General features: G+C 39.1%; 1 protein-coding gene across 7 annotated transcripts in view; it reads left to right on the forward strand.

The window, feature by feature from the left end:
- The window catches only part of GRID1 (glutamate ionotropic receptor delta type subunit 1), a 496,708-nt gene that overhangs the window by 355,054 nt on the left and 119,834 nt on the right, over window positions 1-21,820 (forward strand). For all 7 annotated transcript variants that reach the window (XM_039553667.1, XM_039553668.1, XM_039553669.1 and 4 more), the window contains exon 5: window positions 20,421-20,474. In XM_039553667.1, the coding sequence (XP_039409601.1) occupies window positions 20,421-20,474 (54 nt within the window). The remainder of the gene's footprint in view (window positions 1-20,420; window positions 20,475-21,820) is intronic.

Here is a 21,820-nt window from a genome sequence, read left to right on the forward strand (position 1 = left end):
TAAAGCCAAGACTTGTGCAGTGATAGGTTGATTTCACCTGGAGATAATATGAAACTTTGGGCAAAATAGAAAAGCCACCACTTGAAGCAGAAGTGTCACCACAGCATCCTGTTGCCACTTTAGGTTTTTTGAAGGGAAAAGGTTTATCCTGGGACTAGGGAAAAGCGAAACAGAAAGGGGAGGAGCTGCAGCATGTGACAATGCACCAGAAATCAGCTTGTTTCAGGTTGGGGAAGAGGGTGATGAGAAATGTCGAAGGATGTTCGCAGTGTGTTGCTGGAGCATCCCCACCATATGTGTGCAATAAGAGCATGTGAATACACCAACACTCGAGTGGTGGCTTTTGTCCCTCAGCCCCCAGACACACTGAAGGATCATCATGTTAACTCCTGCATTGAAAACCATTCTCGCTCCTGGGGGACCTAAGAAGGCTTGACAAATTATTATAAGAATACAGAGTATATGAGGGAGAACAAAACAAATATTAGAGCTAGTTAGCAAATGATCCGAACTGCTTAAAGCCTCAAATAAAGGAATTTATTTTGAGGAAAAAAACACAGTCTCAGCTGCTGTGGCTCTTGCAAACCTCTTCCTCTCTGCTTCCACACCCTCTTGTTTTCTTTGGGCAGAGGTGGGGAAAGAACGTTAATGCAAAATTTAGAAAAGCGATACTTTGCCATATGAAAGGAAATTAAAAAATGCAAGGGATTTGAGTTACAGTTGCACAGTTCTATAGAATTTTGTAGAGAAACAATATCTTTGGACAAAAATGGGAGCTTTATTTAGCCATTTAAGATACACCCATATTTATTTCAGTGCTAATGCATCCTGATACATACATTTCTAAAGGACAAGTAAGCAAAATAAATGTCAACCTCCCTGTTACTGCTTTGCTGCTGGGAGTTTGGTATTATGATAGAAGAGTTAAAAGGGATTTGAGGGATGATGAGATCTTGCTTTTACCTTTATAAAAATATATGTGTGTCATAGATTTATATGCAAATGAAGAAATTCTGCTGTGTGACAAAAGGAGAAAATTGTATTGGTGCTTTCTGATTTGAAGAGGCATTTGATTTATCGTATTTACTGCAGTATATTGTTCCAGCTAATACCATACCTATTCAAAAAGGTATAAAGTCCTTTCGAATTTCTTTACAATGCTTGTGGTCAGCCTTGCATGAAATAGCCATTTGTTCTTCTCATATTAATGCTTGTGCTTTCATGTAGTTCTGAGAATTTCCTATTACTGTAAATTAATTTCACTTCATTAAGTGACTGGGTCACAGGCAAGGGAGTAATAGCAGTCAGAGACACAGGAGATTACTAGTTTGAATAATCATAAATTGGCACCCACCACTTTCTCTCTAACATTGGAAAGAAGCTTCTGGCTGTCAAAGCCATTTGATTAATCAAAAAAGCCTATGAATGTGAACTTTAAAGTTAGACAAGATAAAATTATTATCTACACAAACAACATTTTACAGTGTGGAACAATGGATTCTAGTCCCTGTGGGAGATGATGGTAAAGATTCAGTTCTCTGTGTTTCTTTGCTGTTATTTCAGGTCACTTGTGATTATTCAAAGTCATCGACTCAGCAGTCTTACATTATGCATAGAGGGCTCAGTTGTGAAGAGATGACTCTGGAGCATGGAGAGTTTATTATTTAGATATTAATTTGTCCTCTCATGTAAATGATTATTTCTTCTGCCAAGATGATTATGATAGGGTCTAATAAAAAGACATAATTGTTGCTTTTTTCATATTCTTTTTTCTAAATCTGGCCCCATGTTTGTTGAAAACAACTGAAGAGAGACCCACTAATTTCAGTAGATTTCTGATCAAAGCAGTAATATCTAAAGAAAGCTGAGGGGAGTAATTTTTTCAGTATCCAACTCCCCTTACACTGAATAGAAAGAAGGAAGAGGTATTGGAAAGCATCCTCAGTGCAGGTGTTCCAGAAAGGGCTGTAAAACAGCTCCTTGAGGAGCAAACTGGAAACTACACGGTCAGAGAGGCTGAATGTAGTGTACAGCAGCTGTAGGGAGGTGCAAACAAGTTAGCAGGCCCCCAGAGCTGCTGGAATTATGGTGGATATTCCTGCAGCATTTCCTCTGAAACCCTACACAGGGCATGGAAGGGAATTCCTGCTGCTCTCTTCTCAGCCATCCCCACCGCTTTCTCTGTTTAAACATGGGTGAAAATTTCAATTACTGCTCTTTCTGCATCAAACACAGCTCCTGATATCGAGTCTGTCTCCTCAGCCTGGAGTTGTATGTGGCACAAAGACTTTCAGTGCTGCAGTCCTGTCTGGGAGAGAGAGGGAAGGTGATGGGTCTTCTGAAAACACTTTGGTGGTGGCAACACATTGTCAGCTCTGTCAGGGCGGAGGCTGAGGAAAAGCTGACAGGTCTTGCCTTGCTCTGAAAATACCACATGGTATTTATGCATTGTGTGCCTTTGACACACTCGGATGGAAGGAGTGGCGGTGCTTTGTTCTGATTTTCTTCTTGTACCCGTGCTTGCCATAGGATTACTGGAAAAGAAAAGCTTGTTGGAAAGATTGATCAGTAATTTATCAATGTTTCTATCTTATCTAGACTGTATATGATGTGTATCATGTAACTGAGGGTGGCATAATTACTTGGATAATTCTGCAAACATTTATGTATGTAAATTCAAAAGGGGAATTTGTATCAGCCCATTTAGTCATGCATTTTAAATCCTATTGATTTAAAAAATATGGTACTGAAAATTTATAGCCATTTTTGAGTTGCTGTCACTTTACTTAAAACATTGAAGGAACTTTGATTTTTGCATCAGACAGATGCTTCTAACATCTTTTTTTTTTTTCCCAAGGTTCCTCATTTTCTGTGGTAGTAATTCAAGCAGTGATAAAAACAAGACATTTTAGTTTATTTCAGTTATTACCACAATTATTCATCTGAGAAAGGTTTTGAGCCTTCCTTGGCAAATAGGATGGAATAGAAAGTTCAAGATTGCACGTAGTGGTTTCCCAAGCTGCACAGACATGGAGTTCAAAAGCAGAGCTTGAGAAGCATCAGTATATTGAGCAATTAATCAGTTACTAAATGAAAGCTCAGGTTTTGTTAACTAATAATGCTCAGTAGTCAGAGAGAAGGATTCAGGACCATGTGAAAGTTGTGAAAGCTGTATGATGTTCTAGTTGTTTTTAAATTACAGGAATGAAACAGTTTAAAATCCATTCTGAGATTATATTTTTTGGTTGCTCTTAACCCACCACAGGTTGTATCAGTGGAATTTCAAACAAGAATTGTGTAACAATGCCATGGAGTAGTTTTGGTTGTTGTTACTATTCTGGATTTTTTGAACAAGTAGGGTTTTTCTGACAAAATTATGGCACTTGGCTTGGCTGAAAGGTGTACCCTGTTGTAGAGGGTATTTGGCAGAGTATGTATGCATAGCTTTTCCTCAACTAAGACTGAGCATCTGTAGTTAGGCTAAATGAGAATTGCAAACTGCAATGGCTATTTATTTATGTTTACTGAGCCCAAGAAAAGAAATGCCCTCTTCATTTTTTAACTCGGTAGGTAGGTGGAATAGAAAATAACTTTGTTTGGGTTTTGGAAGCTGGTAAAGACTTGTTCTGCTTGTTCATTTCTCACAGTGCAGTGAGGACTGGGGAATCCTGTTATGGACTCCATCCCAAGAACAGTGGCAGTGGTCTCTGGGCAAGAAGGCTTGAGTACGAGGACAACAGTACAGAGCTGTTGGAGTAACCAAAACTGAGTAAATGAAAGTTGATGTTACAAATTCATCTCTTTGAGTACACCTTACTGCGCTGAGTATACCTTATTTAGGCAAGACCCAGAAAGCAAGAGACACGTGGCTCAAAATTCCAGGTTGTCTTCCATTTTAAAAAGAGCAGGGGAGCCAATGGGCTAGAGTTTTCACACAGCTGCAGTAGACTCTTCAATCTGTCTGAGGACACAGGGGGCCAGAGATGCTGTAGAGGGGGAGGAAGAGTTGGATGTTTGTAGAGGTTTATCTACAGCTGGGAGCAAACTGCTCAATCTGTCTCTGGGTTTGGAACGGAGTAAATAGCTGGTGAGAGTTTCAGAATGAAGACAGGCTGTGTACTTTTAATTAATTTGGGAAATAAATCTTTCTGTGGAATAGGAGTACAGAGTAGCTAAGGGAAAGCAAAATAATGGTATAGGAATGTGCTGCAGTCTTCTCACTTGACTGATAGTTTTTCTGTTTCAGCTGTGCAGCACAGACAGGTGAGTCATGTCTTGTGCTTGTTGAGAGGGACAGGAAGGAATCAGCCGACAGAGAGACAGCCAAGACACAGGTTTTAGAGAGAATTGCTGAACAGATTTAATGAAAAGAAACAGGGAACAATGGGAGGTGAGGGAGGGTGATGTCTGAGCATGGTACGAGGCTGCTGTGAGAGGCAATTTGCACAGAGCTCAGCCATGTGCTATCTCCTCTGACACAGCTAACTGAAGGGCTGGAATGTGCTCTCAAAGGCAAGGCATAAGGAAATCTAGTGGGGGAAATGGCTCCTTGCCACTTGTCCCAGAAGTGTCGCCCTGCATGGGAGAGGCATCTCTCTCCCAGAAGCCAACAAATGCTGACATAAAAATGTGGTTATTCAAACTGTTTCAAAAGGACTGCCCTCCTCTGTTTTCCTTTTCCTAAAGCTACAGAAGGGATTGAAGGCATGACACATAGGTAGAACAGAAACAAACTCTGTGCTCTGATAATTTACATTGGATTTCCAGGTAAGTGTATACTTAGACCAATAAATCTTACTTAGATATGGCCAAACTTAAAATCAATGGCCAAGACGTGCCAACATTTTGTACTTGTTAGCATACCTATTAATACAATCCTGCTGTTCTGTATGATCCCTGAACAGTTGCAACAGTGGTTTTCCTACCCGTCTCAGTGCTAGATTTGCAACATTTTATGTATGAATATATTGTGTATGTATCTATCAAAATGCACATGTATACTATCAAGTTAGGTCAAACTTGAGAAAATTTGCTCACATATTCCCAGGAATTGTGTGATAAATCCAGGAGTCAATTTTTGAGTCTCTGTTCAGTGTGGTGAGATTATTTTTACCCAAAAGGGTAAAAATACCCTTTTGGCTTTGGATGTCACTACTGACCCGATTTTCTTACTTCCATTTTCCTTTTTTCTATTTTATGTGCCTGTCCCCAGACAGATGTGGGTGTGTGTATATATATATATATCTGTGTGGGACTATATCCACAAAAAGCTTTACATACATAAATGTGTATATTTACCCAGGGAAGGGGTAGGTATGGATTATGGATTGACAGTTCTGGCTATGAGCTTCAGATTCATGAAGGAACAATCCTTCTGCCACCTTCCAGTGTTCAATTAACAATCAAGCCACAGACTTAGGAGTAGCTGCAGGAGTGATGCTGCAGGGTGGAATTTGCAAGTGCAAACTTGCAGTGATATTCTTATAAGCTAAGCTTTAGTTTTCAGTTTGAATGCTGTAATGGAGAAAGTGGTAAAAGGCACAGATAAATGTGCATAGCCAGAACACATCTCTCAAGCACTTTTCAAGCAGAGATACCAAGTGAGCCAACAGTAAGGATGTGTTTCTGGTCACATCCTCTGGGACACTGTATCTCCAGGTGTGTGCTCTTTTTTCCCTCTTCTGGGGCAGAAAGCAGCAGGTTAAGCACATCCTTTGCTGTGACAAACTCTTCTCCTGAAGGCAAGAAATATTCCAGGGTTTTAAAGCAAGGATACTGTTGAAGGTCTTGGACAAGGATGAGTGACTTGAGCTCCTTGTTCTGTTACATGTTGTGGGTGATGTTTACCATGGACTTGATCTCTCTGCCCCAATTTCCAACTGCAAGAAAAGGTCCTGACATACTGTATTTATGGGTTTTTTCCTGCTCTTTTCTATTGAAAACTCTTTCTGTGTCATCTTGGTTTTCTGCAGTGGGAGTGGTATCAGCCTGATTTGAACATCCTGGTGGGTGGGTTTTCCCCCTCCCCAGAACTGTCATACCTACTTTCATCAAGAAAGTAGAGCCCCAGATTTCTTTACTTAGTTTTGGTATGTATTTTTGTGGTAATAGATAATCTTTTATAAGGACCTATTAACTGATTTACTTTACTAAAACATCTGGGCAAACTGGGTCTTAATAGTCTTCTAAATCCATCAGTTCTCAAGGATTTGAAGCAATATTTGAGAAAAAAAAGACCCCAGAGGATGAAATCTTGCCCACTTTGACTTGAATGGAGCTAATATTCATCCCATATTATTTTATTAGTTCTTGAATCATACTTATTTTTGTGCAAGTTCTTCAGAGCTGAAGTAATCAGTCTTCTCAGCCCCAAATTCAGAATATAGCAATTCAGCTACATAAATAAATGGACTTTGAAAAATGAGTTCCTTTTCTTTGGCAGTCAAGCTTTAGTAAATAATAAACATTATGGTAGACAATCCTTATCACAATGGTAAAGGATTACTGCTTTTGTACTTAATGCTTTAAAAAATTAGAACACCTTAATCTTTTAAAAACAATTTGGGTTTGGAAAAACAAATTACATTGAAGCTGACAAGATGCCTGCCAAGTTCCAGGAGATGCAATTTGCAGCATCTGAGATATTAAACCTTGAATGCCTGAGTTCCTAATAGAAATAGGGCTTTAGTGTTAACTCTTTCAGCTCTGCTTAGTCTATAACATGTAAAGTGCATATTTTTGTGTCTTCCTCATAAAACCCAGGAGGCTGCTGCTGGGTTTCTCTATTGTCTCAGTGGTACGAGATAAGATATGAACTCCTGGCTTGCATGCTTCTGCCCCCTGAGAAGAGAGGCCATAAATATGTACTCTGTAATCACTTTCATAAACCGATTGTGCAGTCTTCTGAAATGGAACTGTGTTTTGGCCTGCCACTACTGTTGTGAGGTGAATATAAAGTCTCCACATAGGACTAAGAAACCTTTTCATTCTAGGCTAGAATATATCTGTGATAATACTTGCATCCATATGTCTTTCATAGCATGGCCACATGATTTCAGCAGGTGGGATGCTTTATTTTGTCCTCTTGGAGTACCTAATATAGTACTTGAAATACAGGAAACATATTCTATTATGGTTCTACCACTCAACTATCAAACTTAAACTCTACTCCAACCTGCCAGTGACTACAGAAGTCTCTCTTTGTTGGTATTCGTACTTTCTTATTGACAACATTTCATCTGTTACACATCCATATCTATCTATACCTATCTATCCAGCTATGTCTATATCTATATATATCTTAAGGTCTAGTTGTTCATGAGTGTACAAATTGCTAGGCCACAGATAATGTAATTACACCTCTGGTGTTTTTCAAACTGCTGAAGTTTCAAATAATAGACTTTACTTTGTTATCTGAGTGCATGACCTTGTTTTTCATAGTAGTGAATTTCAGTGTAATTATATTATCTGGCTTCAGAAACCATCAATTTTTAAATGTTCTCTAAATACTTTTGTATTTATCGTACTTCCTGGTTTGCTATCATAGTTAATTCCTTTGATAGTATTTGTCAGGTTCATTGCTGATATTATTAAATAAGCAACTAAAGCTCCCAAGTTCCAAAGGAGTAACTGCTGGGTAAACTGGATAAATGAAACCTTCAAAATGTAAGGATGGCAAAAAAAATTTGGAATTTCTTAAGGTCTCTGTTGTGACTCTACGAACCTTGACTGTACTTAGCTTCATTTAAATAACGATTGCACTTTCTTACAAGATATATTATTGTTTTTTCTCTCTGACTTCAAGAATTTAGGTTTTATTAAATTCACACCACTCCTGCAGATTATTTTAATAGGTAAGGATTAGTCTTCTTTATTCAGCTTCGACTATAAGGCTGCTATCCCAAGTAGTCTTTCTTTACTTCCCTCACATAACATAGATTCCATGATATCCCTGTTTATTTTTTGTTGTCTGTTATCTTACTAAGTAAGTATCATTCCCTTTCTTATTGATGTTTTTACATCTTGCACTTTGGAAATGGCTGTTAGTATATCCTCATTAAAAATTTTTTATAGTCTTACAAATTAAAAGTATTTTTAGAGACTGTGAGCCCTGTGTGCTTTCTAATGTTTAATTTTCTTCTTGTAGTTTCAGATTTAGTCCCTCAAACCCTACACAGAAGCCTTACCTAAAAGCATCAGCTAAGAAATGTTCACTTAATGAAAATACTTTTCAGTGGTTGCATTTGCTGACTGTTTCTTTCTATCACAAGTCTTATCTGTCTGTTCCTCTTCATTAGCTGCATCCTAGTTCAATTTGCACTGTACATCTATCTCACCTATATATAAATCTTACTTTATCCAGAAGTAACTTTACAGTGACACCTGACCGACCTAAGTGAAGAAAGACTTTTTTTCTTTCTTTATTATTTCTCTTCTGTCTCAAGGCTGTATTTCTTGTCCTAGCTAGCTGACCTCTTCCTTCTGTGCTCTCTGATGGCAGGCCAGTCAATTTGTCCCTCATGCAATTCAACAGTTCCTGGGATTGTCTGAATCACCAATCTTCTTAAGTTTATTTTTCCTTCATGTAGTTTGTGGTTACTTCCTACCTCCCCTGTCCTCTTTCCCCTCTTCTTCATTTATGTTTTTTAATCTTCTCTGTGTTGTCCCCACCACCCACAGGTCTCAGCCCTTGGATTTTATCTTCCTCTGTGCTTGCTGAGTTCTTGTGGTCTCTTTATTTGCTCATGTGTTTGCTCTCTGCAGCATCTCTGTTTCTCTTTGCAGAGAAGAGTATCAGTCCCAGATGAAGGTAACTGGAATATGTGGTCAAATGCATGGCCTTGCCCAAAAGTTTGGTGTGCCTGAGTAGATTCTGCAAACAGAGAAATTTGACCACAGCACAGACCTTATGGATAAAGCTATCAACTAACAGGCTTGATTGTTGTTTCCATCTCCCACAGATTTTCCCTCAAGGAGGATGGATTTCATGCCAACTTCATTGTTCGGCACTGTTTGTTGTGTTGTTACACAACAGGTTGCTGTCACTTCATCTTCAGAAAAAGAAATTAACACTTGATGGATGCTTTCATACATTAACCTGAAATTTGAATGGGATATACACTGAGACAATTTTTTGTTTTCTAGTCATAACTTGCCACAAACGTAATTGTTATATTAAAACTCTGTGCATTCCATAATATTTGGGGACTGTTTTTCTTCTCTCTAAGCAAATCATTAGAGGTTTAAAACATAGACTGGTAGCCCTCTACATAAATTATCCTGCATAAATGATGTACCATATAGTGGATTTCGGTTTTTTTGTCAGTGAGGTGTAGGCTACTTTAATTAAACATAACAGAAATTTTCCTTGTGGATCCTTTCATACCTGCATGGATGGACTGATAGAAAACCGTGCTAAGGATAGTATATCACAAGTCAAACCAACTCATATTCTAAAATTAGAAACTTATCAGTTTCCCTTTTTTCCTCCTCTGGATGTTTGGGAAACTCAGGTACATGGAAATTCTAACAAAAATCCGTATTTTGTCTAAATTCTACCTCAGAAACATTGGGGGGAAATTGCAGTACTTAAAATGCTAGAAATTATTTAGTTTCAAGAGCAGAATCAAGGCCTAGTCTGAATTGCATGCAGGTGTCCCTTGAGTCAGAAGATAAGCTGTTGCTCCAGACAGTGTGGAAAGGTTTGAGCTCAAAACCCATTTGTCTATAACTTTGCAAACATTGTGTGAGCTTGTGTTAGTTAGATGAAGCAGAAATTTTTTTCCAAGGATGAAATATGGTTTTTTTTTTTTTTTAAATTAGTAACTTTGCTATACACTTCTGAATAACTGTGTGCAAGCCTTTAGGAAAAGTAATTATGTTTTCCAGTCAAATCTGATCATGCCCCATTACTGTAATGTATATTTTTAATATCATTCTTGCTGCCAAAGAAAAAGCTGATGCAGACTGGCAGTAATGAGATCACTGTGGGGCTTCCAGTGTATCTCTGCAAGCTTTCAGAAAGTATAGGTGCAAAACATGACAGGATTGGACCCAAGTGGTGAATATTTGAACATCTGCTTGAAAGAAAAATCTGTGAACAAAAAGTAAATTTATTTGTGTCTGCTCCCTGTTGGCATGAGCTGCACATGCACACCATGCTGGGTGACTGCTGCCTTCATGTGCCTTTCATAAGCTTGTGAGGCTTTGCATAAAGTCCTTAAGGCTGTGGACATACTGAGGGAGAGGCAGCCCTTCCATACCACCATTGCTGATCCCCAAGTGTTTCCTCCTCCTACAGCATCCTGAAAGTTATCACTTGGCAAATGCACAGCAGGCCTGTGTCCTCAGACAGTCTGAAGGACAGCAAATATTCATTCCTCTTGGCAAGGCTGGTCAGGAAGAGTCTTGTGGTTTGAGATGGTTAAGGTGATCTTCAAGGTGTTCTTTAACACTCACTCAGCCTTTGGTACTGCTTGTGCATGTAAAGTGCCCTGTGACTGACAAGAAGGTCCTCAGACCTGTAAGGACTTAGCTTTATTTATGTATTTATTTTGCAATTTAAAGCAGAAGAGTGCTGTAGGCAGAAAAAGACTGTTTTGAAAGGGATTATGTTTCAGGCTGACTATTGCCATCTTTCCTTTAAAACCAGATATGATTTTTAAAAAATTTAAGAGAAGAGATAGAATGTATGTGAATGGATGCAAATATGAATATTGGACAGGGTAGCCTTTGATGTTGATGTACCTTTCCAAGTCCATAGAGTTTAAAACCCCATAACCTACGTAAAATAGCAGCTTCATCAGTATGATCAGCAGCTTTGTGCTAGAGGCAGTAAATCAGTATTCAGCTGTAAGTTCCTGAAAATCAATGTGGTCCCTTCATCCTACACCTGATTCTTTCATTTCAGAGTTTGTGGTATGTGACTCTCAGAGCTTCAGCTATCGTTCTATCAGGACAAAACATAAGCCTTTTGGAAGGGAGAATTAGGAATGTGTAAATTGTATTTTCACTCCTTAATTTAATAGCTAGGTCTTTGGTGCTGCGTGCATGTTAGAGAGGTAAGAAGTTTATATCTTTAATGGAATAGTTACCATCTTCTGTTTATACCTGCAAAAAGATCAAACTCTGGAAACCTCTGTGCAAACTCTACATATTTATGTTGAACTTGCAGTGCAAGCTGGAGCTGGAGTTTTAGCTGTTGCTCTGAGCAGAGCTGTGAAAGCCCAGTGAATGGGACTGGTGGTATGCACTGAGTGTTGTATCATGACTGTGGAATGGTGCTCATTACAAGGATGGAGAGCAATTGTCCATACTTAAAATAGGTTTCTTTGCCTAGGGTCTATGCCTGAAAAAGCACTTTCAACCTTCAGACCAATGTCTACTCAACCCCCTGTAGGCTTTCCAAACAGAAGACTTAAACAGCTGTATTGTTTCAATGGCAGTTTCTCCTCTTAATGGAAGATAGGAGGAGAATCAAACAGACCAAAAAAAAAGCCAACGTCCAAGTGCTGGGCAATTCTGACGAATTTCAGTTTTTTCTTTGGAGTGTGACTCTTTCAAGGGTACAGTTCTCAACAAAACATTACAAAATTCTTTGTAAAAAGTCTCCAAAAAGCTGAGGCTTTTTATTAGAATATGGATATACAAATGTGTTGTTTAAAAAAAAAAAGCGTTTTCGAAGTGAGCAAAATTTAGCTATTCTTTTAATAGCTAATAATTTAATAGCTAGGTCTTCAAATTCAACTTGGCATGTAGCTGTGGTAAAATTTTAAGTACCATATTTCTGGGAGGTTTTGTTCTTTAGTTAACATTAGATTCATGTCTTTGCGGAAATGTTGCTTTCTGACAGCCGTGCAAGTATCCAGTGTCACTACTGTGCCATGCAGTTAAATGGTCAACAGTTACCATGTTTATAAACACTGTGTGACATTTGAACTTTGAAGAGTAAATTCTTACTGAATGCTTTTGGAAGAGTTCCATATACGGTATTTTCATGCATCGTTCCGTGGAATGTGCACTAAATGGAATGGCAGCGGAGATTGACTCTAATAAGCATTACGTATGAAATGGGAATCAGATTAAACAGAAATCCCAGGGCATTACATCGAAATGATTAAGGCTAAAACGATAGGCAGTGCCACATCTATTACAGTAGTTACTCAAGAACAATGCAGCTGTGTAGCCAGAGGAAGTTTCAGCAGTCTTCTCATAATCTTCCTATAGTTTTCTTCACCTCCAGTATTTCTCTTGATTAACATTTACCTTTTATGTAGGTTTCCTTCAGCCTATTTTTTTTGGTGATCACCTATGACCCAAGTAACAGGCAACTAGTGCAGCGCAAACTTTAAATTGTATATGATGGTTTGTGTTGTTACCAAATTACATTGTGCAAAATGTCAGGTACACCTTCTAATTAGCATTCATCAACTCCAGGGGTAGGTGCAAAAAGCGGGTGAAGGTTTGGGTCATATTTACTCTTTTTTGTGTGAAATGCCTTGTTAGCAGCCAAAAATGGAATTCAGTTGTGGACAGTATTTGGGAATTTGCTCAGGGATGTGTTTTATTTTTTCCTCTTTTTTTTTTCTTTTTTTTTTTTCTTACTTCTTCCCACCCTTCTTTTTTATTTTTCTTCCCCACCCTATTAGGCTGAGTTATTTATCTTGTGAAGGAGCCGAGACAGAGGTCGAGAAAGGACCATCACATATCGTTAGGACAGAGAACATAAATGAAATATTACAGAGTTTATGGGGAGCAGGAACCCTGGAGAGCTGACTCAGACTAATGAGAGCATAGAGATCTCCATGCCCGATTTGGCCTCTCTTTTGTGGGAGATTCAGGCTGAATATGCCAGGTTTATAGGCTTGTATAAATGGAGGAGCCTGGAATGGTTAAAATACCAGTGATAGCCTTTCAGTTATTACTTGTGCTTCATCAGGACCATGGAGGGAAGAACAGCTTTTCTCAGCAGTGTGGTTCTGCAGAAGTCTCAGACTTTATGTCCCTGCAGAGAGAGGGCTGTCAGTGATGTGTTTATAGAGTGCCGACCAAGAATGAAGTCATACACATAGAGAAATACCAAAAAGTGTGGATGCTAAAGGCAGGTTATGCTTGTGGTTCATTAATGGCTTGTAGGAAGCTCATATGTACCAGGGTTCAGAGCTGACAGCTTCTGGTGTAAGTGTAGGGAAATGAACTCCACCATTGACACGAGGTGTGGTGCTCAGGGAAACACAGGTGAGCCTGCTAGGTGCTTTGGAATAAGCATGTGCATACACAGTTCTGGGAGTATGTCCAGAAAAAATACAGAATTTCAGGCAAAACTTTTCTATTAAAAGTTCAAATTCTTGGAAAATGAGGTTCAGTAAGTAAGGGACAGTCAGAAAATGTTCTGATCTGAAAAAATACATCATGGAAACTCTTTAAGGTCCCATTTTACTGGTTAGAGAAGAAAAATTTCATATTTCACTTTGAAGTGATACTTAGAAATTTTAGTTAGCCTGTGTTAAATAATAAAATAAGCTTAAAGGTTTGATCCAGTTTACTGCAACTGATTTTTTTCTCTTCGAGATTCTTAGTCTGAATTATCTTAGTTTTATGACTTTTTATCTAGAGTTGGGATGTTGTACTGGAAAATTTTGTTTTGATTTCTGTTCTAATGGTACCATTAACAATTAAGCTTTAGAAATAGTATCAGTTTGGAGTGCTCTTTAGTATCCTGAAAGATTTATAATATTTATATAAATAATTTATTTATTGTGGCTAGTAATGCTTACTTTATTTTTAATCTAATAATGCTCCTCTGGAGATACTGAGCCAAGAGGTATTTATTTAAAATATAAAGGAAAGACGGTACTGGGGAAGTACAAAAATCTTAGTTACTGCTACAGAGAAACTGTTTTTCTGTGAACTGCTATTACCTGTGCAAGTCACACCTGGACAAGAACCGCACTATTTTAATTGAAGAAATATCTAAATATAAATTGGGTATCTAGGGGATGTAGAATGAACCCATCTGTTCAACCAAAATTGACTTTTTCATATCTGCTATCTTATTTGTATCCAAGATGAATACAAAGCTTCTCAGATAAACAGGTGCACTTTGATATTGTCCAATTAATTACTGTCAGTTGTAATGCAGTAGAAACTTGGTCTGTAGCTCTTCTTTGGGTTCAAAACCTGTTCCCTGATTCTTAGGATGCTTTCCTGGACATTTAAATCACGAACAAAGCTATTTTAAAAATTACAAATCCATCTCTTCCAATGAATCCCAGCAGCTGGACCTAAGTTTGACTCAGGTTACAAAATGCTATAAAGAAGATAGTGATTTTTTTTTTCTCCCTACTGCAGTTTTTTTGGAGTAGATTTCAAAATGATTCCAAAGAAATTTTCTTGTTTTTGAGGGATGAGGGAAAGAAAACACAGGAAGTGAATATTTTCTCCAAAGATGTGAAGGGAAAAGAAAAAAAAGAAAAAGCTGCTTTTGGAAGCAACCTTACTTGGGACAAGAGCTGGAAACAGTTTTCTTTTGAAACCTGTTCAGGGGAAAATGTAAATTGAGCAGGTAATGAATTAATGAGACTGATCCCTTATGAAAGATTTGCAAAGAGCTGAGATTTAGACTTGATTACTTCCCCAAGCCCTCCTTTGCTCACACTTTCAATATGAATAATAATAAAAAAGTTTTTTTCAAAAAAAAGTAAAAAATGGGTTTATCTGTCATTGTCATGCTGTTCTCCGGGAAGAACTCAGCTCTTCTGTGCGCTGTTTCCTTAGATACTCCACGGCCAGCAGTTCTGTGCCTGGCTTCTGCTCTCAGTGCTGAGGCAGACATCTGGTGCAGGAGCTCTGGGTGGGAGCCTGAGACCAGAGGCCCTGAACTGACAACCCTTGGCATGCCAAAGGGCCCAGGGACTTGTGGCCTGGCCAGCTGAGGGACACTGAGGGACATGGCAGAAGCCAATGACCCCCACACTTCTCCTTCTTTACACTGGGAGGGGATAAAACTCAGGAGTTCCTTTGTTTGTGGTGTCTCCTCAAAGGCACCAGCTCAAGCTGTTGTTATTTAGTTATTGCACCAAGATTAAATTATTTTAAGGATTGGGATGTCTGAGACACTGCTATGGGAAAGCTGGGATCAAGTCAGAAAGGGAACCTGATCTGTGTGAGTGAGGGGGGTGCAGCTGTGAGGGGGCCTCTGTCCCTCAGGTGGTCACTCAGGTGGTGTGAGTGTGATGGCCACAGGGGCTCCTGGATGCTCAGACAGGGAAGTTTCCTTAGCACAGGCACCCTGGGGCTGGTCTGTCTGGATGGTGGGGGTCTGCAGTGGGGGGTCTTGCAATGGGAGTACATCTGTGGAGGAGGAGCTTTGTAACCAGACCTGGGGCCCGGAGCTGTGGTCTAGGGATGATCCGGTGCCACAGAGCACTCACTGCAATGCAGGTGCATCTGCTCCCTGATGACAGCTGTAATCAGTCATCACTTCATGTCCTGGTTTCAGCTGGGATAGAGTTAATTTTTCTTCCTAGTAGCTGTTCAGTGCTGTGTTTTGTATTCAGTGTGAGAATAACGCTGATAACACACTGATGTTGTAGCTGTTGCTAAGGGGTGCTCACTCCAAATCAAGGACTTTCCAGTTTCCATGCTCTGTCCTTGAGGAAGTGCACAAGGAGCCAGGAGGGAGCATGGCCAGGACACTGACCCAAAGTAGCCAAAGGCACATTTCATAGCATAGAGCATCATGCCCAGTATATAAACCGGGAGAGTTGGCTGGGAACACCAATGGCTGCTCAGGAAAGGGCTGGGCAGGGGTCAGCAGGGAGGGAGCAGCTCTTTTGTGCATCATTGTTGTTCTGGGGTTTATCTTCCTCTGTCTTTTTGTTCTCTCCCTTTTCATTACAGTTACATTTTTTAAGATTGTTGTTGTTGTTGTTATTATTAAACCATTCTTATCTCAACACACACGTTTTACTTTTTTTTCCCTGATTCTTCTCCCTATCCCACTGGGAGAGGTGAGGGAGGTGAGCAAGTTTATACATGGTACTTAGCTGCTGGCTGTGGTTAAACCATGGCAGTTGCCAAGAGATTTGGTTTTAAGTTCTTCCAGCCTCTCTAAGGACACCCTTTTCAAATTATTTTCTAACCGTGAACTCCCCAGTTTACCCTCTGCTTTGTTTTTTCATTGTGGAAAGCTATGATGCTCCTTATCCTCACCATTAAGTTAAAGGATGTGCAAGTAATAACTTTTGCTACTTTGATATCTCTCCTAGAAAAACAGCCTGGTGGTTCATTTATATCATAGATTTCAGGGTGGCAACCCTTGTTTCCAAAAATTGAGACACAACAGGAACATCTCTTTGCCATCTGCAAGACATTTCCTTCTAGGATCCCAGGGCTGGTTACAGGACTTCCAGACATTCCTACTGCCTGTTCCCCTGGGTGCACAGTGAGGAGACACCAGGTTTGTAACTATAACAGTGCTGCATGTAATTCTGAACTCTTCAGCACATCCTGCTGTCACTGGAACGCAGCTTGCCCAGGTCTGCTTGAACACCCACAGCATCTCCTCTCAGTTGTGTCTGGCCACTCAGCCCTGCATCCCTTTTTAAGCAGCCTGGATTTTGCTGGGAACAGCAAGGTGCTGACCCTGGCAAAGCAGCCAGGTATTGTGGAAAAGCACCTTCCCTATTACTGGCCAGCCATTATATGCTTGGAGAGGTTTTCAGTTTCAGACTTTCTTAGAAGGTCAGGAAACGATTGTTTCTGTTCCCCCTTTTTTTTTTTTTTTTTCTCTGCAGAATTATTTCTGAACATAGCAGTATTTATTGCTTACTTTCCTAACTTCTCCTTTTAATCTTGCAACTGCCATTAGATAAAATAATGAACCGAGTTACTTACTCATAAAGGCAATGTAAATATTTGTTTTCCACTGTATTTCAATAAAATAATGTTGTCATGGATTACTGGCAGTAAATTATTTTAAGTTATACATTTAAAAGTAAACAAAACTATATACGTTAAACTATCTTTGATTATTTTTCATGATGCTTGTTGTTCCTTTCTTTTATTGGTGTTGCTATGAGATCTGAAATACTCGTATTTAGATTTTCAGTGTCTTCTTATTTCATTTCTATTGCAAATGCTTTCTACTGAGAAATTTTAAACAGTTTCCTGCATTCACTGCTCCCCTTCCCGTCTTCCAGTTCTGGCCTGATTCTGATAGTATCATTTATATGTTGTCACTTGTCGTGGTCCACCGAGTGAATTACAATTCTCATGTTTGGGTTCTGCATTTTACATTTGGCTCTTGAAAGGTAGTTGGGGAGGGAGAAGGGCACAATCTCAAATAAACCTCTTTTTTCTCAAATTTGTGGAAGTTATTTGCTGCTGAGATAAAACAAATGAAAAGTGGATGCTCTTTAATTTCCAGTGTGCTGTTTATCTCAAAAGCAGATTTTCTATTTGATAGAAATATTATGAAGCATTACTCCCAAGTGTCACCTAGAACCCATCTACATAGAAAGTATGAAAAGAACTGGGACATTTTTCACCCATATTAATAATTTTTCCATACAAAACTAGAACATATTTAAACCCGTGAATCCTTCCCCAATAGATGGCAGCGCTTTTACTCAGCTGCAATGATCTCACAAATTCATAGCCTACTTTCTTTATACAGAGTACATTTATCAAGTAGGATGGAATAGGTCCTTCAAGGATGTTTCATAGACTTTTTTTTTTTATTTTGAATGGATGGACACAATCTCAAACAAATGGCAAGATCTTGAACAGCTTGAATAATTAAGGATGGGTGACCATAATCTCCCAAGTGCTGATACCTTTTTCCTCTTTAAAGTAAAAAACCTTGGTAAGTTACGAACATGAAATTCTTTCTTAGAGAATTCTCAATAAATTTCCTTATGATAACACAGGTTTTCAGGACCTTGCTTTTCACACTGCTTAACTTTCATGAGCCTCCAGCAATACACTGGTGCTACCAGAAAGTTGAAACCGGAGAGCTGTTTTTCAATAGGGTTTTTTTAAAGATTTTTTAGGATGGCAAGTCTGTAAACATGGTACAAAATCTGAAGCACAAAATGCAAGAAGTTTCACCTCCCTCCCTTCAGCTCTGTAGGAGGAGCGCTGAATGGTCTGGCACTCTGATGACTAAAGATAAACTCTTAGCAGCCTAAATTTAGGCACCTCATTTTAAAAACTTTGGCCCAGAAATGTGAACCCAGAAGAATGAGATATGGTAATTCATTTCAAATTCCCTGGCTCTTGCGTCTCCCCAGACTGAGCATTTATTCATACAAATTGCTCACTGTTGCAGATGAATCACAAAATGTAGCCAGTGCAATAACTCTGCACCTGAGCATTATTTAATTCTGCTTTGCTAATGCTAGAAGCACTTTGCTCTTTCTCTATGTGTTTTAGCACCTGGCTCTTTTGGCTTTGTCTGAATGTGTTTGGGAGGTGAATAGGGAGAAAATGTACACATTTTTGCCCTCCTGTTCATCACTTCTACCTTTCCTAAGAGCTGCTGTTCCTCGATTAGGTGGTCAGCTTAATGTTCCTCCCAGCTTAAAGAAATGCAAGGGAGGCAATTACCAAGGGGACAAGTTTTCAGTGCATGTTTAGGAGAGGATTATTTTGTCAGAAATGTTATCTCTAGTGGGTCTCGTCTGCTTTGACACCAGGTTTTGTTACTTTCCTATAATGCTCTTTATGGTGAAGAGAATTACTGTGTTCCGTCTGTGGTGATTTTTGTCATTTGATGAGTTTGCAGTTTCTCTTGGGATTTTTGTCTCTTTAAAGGAGTATTTCAGCTTGTGGACATGAGAAATAGGTGGAGGTATGTATGTTGCCCACAATTTTCTCGTATGTTTGTGTGGGCTACACAAATGAGCAAAATTTTACAACACAGTTACTTAGGCAAGTAATTGGTACCATTTTTAAGGACACGGTGTAAGCTAAGATTACTGTTAAAGATGCTGGTGTTGGTTACTTAGTGAAGTTCTGCTTCATGTTTTTGAAGGGATCGGATATCCCTTAGCCTGTATTAAGGATGGATCTCTTGTCATTCCACTGCAGCCTTAGAAGTCGTGGGTGTTTATTCTGAGCCAGTCATCTGTAGTCGGTGTCGTAAGAGAAGGTGATTCATCCCATCTGACACTAAATATCTGAGAGGCTTATTATGCAAATGTGTTCTGAAGAGGAAGGTGGTTGATGATGTTCCTGCTCAGCCCAGTGCTACAGTCTACAGAGCCTCTCTGTACTAGTGCAGTAGTTTTTGAAATAGTGTGGAAATTATCCAGGTTAAAACCCAGTAACTCGAAGTATTTTTTTCGTCTGTATTTGTTTGGGTTTTTTTTAACTGGGTTCATAGGGCCATTTATAACAGAGAGATAAGAATATCTTTTCAATAAATGGGGTCGTACTGGTGCAGAGGAAAGAAGTGGTTGAAGGCAGGAACATTCAAAACTGTGTAATGAACTGCTTCCTGAAATACATGTGTGCACTGTTTTATTAGGAGAGATGAACACACAGCAGTAATTGTTTAACCATGTATTAAGCAGGGCATTAACAATATCACTGGCAGTGCAGTGTACATCTCTCCATGCTTGCTATCATTTTATTGGACTATTAAGTGTCTTGAAGTGAACTCATCTATGTCAAACAAAGGGAACTTCTATGTATGTTGCTGGATCCTTCCACTGAGCTTCTCCCTCAGTACTAGTAGTGCAGTCTTCCCCAGTTTTAACTTCCTGGTGGGTTATATGTGTATGGATAAATATTCAAACTGCTGAGATGGGCTGTTTCTTTATCATATATAGTGATTATCCGAGTTCGTACCAGGAAGACAAAAAAAGTGACCATGCGAATCATAACTTTGTCTTGAGCCTTATGTAAATACGAAGAGAGGATGACACACATGGACTTCATTTGAGCATCTCACAGTCATGTTTTGAATTAACTAGGTTAGTTAACAGATAAGCTATCAGAGGCGTAGTGAGCCAGAGACAATATATTTTGGGAGGCATATTGAAAAGAAAGCCAGCCGAGTAGGATGCATTAGATATATCTCAGATAAGTTAGATCTCATGAACGGCATGTTCTGTGCAGTTATTCTCCACAGGATCCCTTATGCTGAGGTACCACCCTGCCCCAGTGTGCTTTTGTGGTACATGTAAACAGTCAGGGTACTTTGGTTTAGGAACTGAAGTCAGAGAAAGGTGGCTACCACCAATTAGTTATGAAGCAGCAGAGGAAGAGATGAAAAGAACTATACTGAAACAATGTCAGTAGCACTGAAAACAATAAAAATTAGCTTTACAGTACATTTTTATATAAGTTCTCTCTGGAATATATTTCCCATGTTTTATTTATTTTTATTATTATGTTTCTTTTTATTTTTGTAGGCTGTGGAAACCAACCTTGCATCAAAGGATAGTCACTGGGTCTATGTAAATGAGGTAAGAAAGTCAAAAGAGAAAGCACAGCTCGCTACATTCACTCATCACCATCTTTTGTTTCATATGTTTTGACACACCAAACTGAGCATACATGTAGCATTTTTGCTTTTTGAATGGCACAAGGTTCAAACTCAGTGGTGTCATTGCTTGTCTGTCTTAGTTGAATTGGCATATGTTGAACACCAGAGGTCAAGAGAAAGCTTCCAGTATACCTCAAAGCAGCTGGGAGACTTCTTTTTTACCTTCCTGCTGACACTATTTCATTAGCTATTTAGGAAGCAGAGAATATCTCATAAGAAATCTCAAATACAGGCATCTCTCTGCCAGAAGCTCACCCTCCACTGCTGTGAAAGCCTGCACACAGATGCCAGGAGAGGAAAGAGCACTGAGGCTACTTGCAAGTTTAGTCCATTGAAATATGTATTTACATGATACACGGGCTTTCTCTAGTGCAGAACTGTGTTGGTGTATTGGCCAAGATCCAGAATAGCTTAAATTCAAAATGTGCTGTTTTCCCTCTGCAGCAAATGGTATCCTGTCCTGCTACAATGATTATTTATTTTACCTTAGTGCCATGATACCCTAATGGGAATCTGTTCAGATTCTCATTTAAAAGACAATGAAATGTTGCACAATATATAGTCATTTATAAATCACTGATAAATGGCAGTGTTTTATAAATTTCTGGTTTAAATAATGATTTATTAAAAGATACAAAATATCTAATTTAAAAAGGACAGTGTTCACTGTCTTATTTTTATATTATAAATGCATAGCTTCTAATTTAACAGCCAATTCCTTTGTTAATTTCTCACTCCTTTCTTTGCACCTAGCTAATAATTTTGGATAGGCAACTTTTAATAGTAACTATAAACTGTATAGAGTGGCATTAGAGAGGCTCTGTAATTAAAGAGGGGTTAGGGAAAGCGAGTCAAATCGCTGCTTGTAAAGGCTTTATAAATTCTTTCTAGTCCTTGTTACATTTAAGTACCTCCTGGTTTGTCAGCTGCTGTAATGACCCACTACAAAACGTCAGCAAGATGCCCAGAGAGCCAGTGTTTATATTCACATAAAGATAATGCAGTGCATATTTCCCTAAACATTTACAGAGAGGGAGTGTTTGTGAATTTTTTACTGCTGCTGTTATTGTTCAGATGTTAAACCTCACTTCACGAAGCCTGAGTCTGTAACATCGTGATAAAAGCCCTCGGCACTCATGCGCTAACGTGTGCTCTCACGTACACACACGAACACATCACACAGGGTGTCAGTTCTGCTTCTCTTTTGCAAGCTTTTGTTTTGTCTCCTTTGGGCCTAAAGACTGGGTAGAGAAGCTTGAGAGCAGC

The sequence above is a fragment of the Corvus cornix genome, chromosome 6 (assembly GCF_000738735.6).
Source record: "Corvus cornix cornix isolate S_Up_H32 chromosome 6, ASM73873v5, whole genome shotgun sequence".
NCBI classification, from domain to species: domain Eukaryota; kingdom Metazoa; phylum Chordata; class Aves; order Passeriformes; family Corvidae; genus Corvus; species Corvus cornix.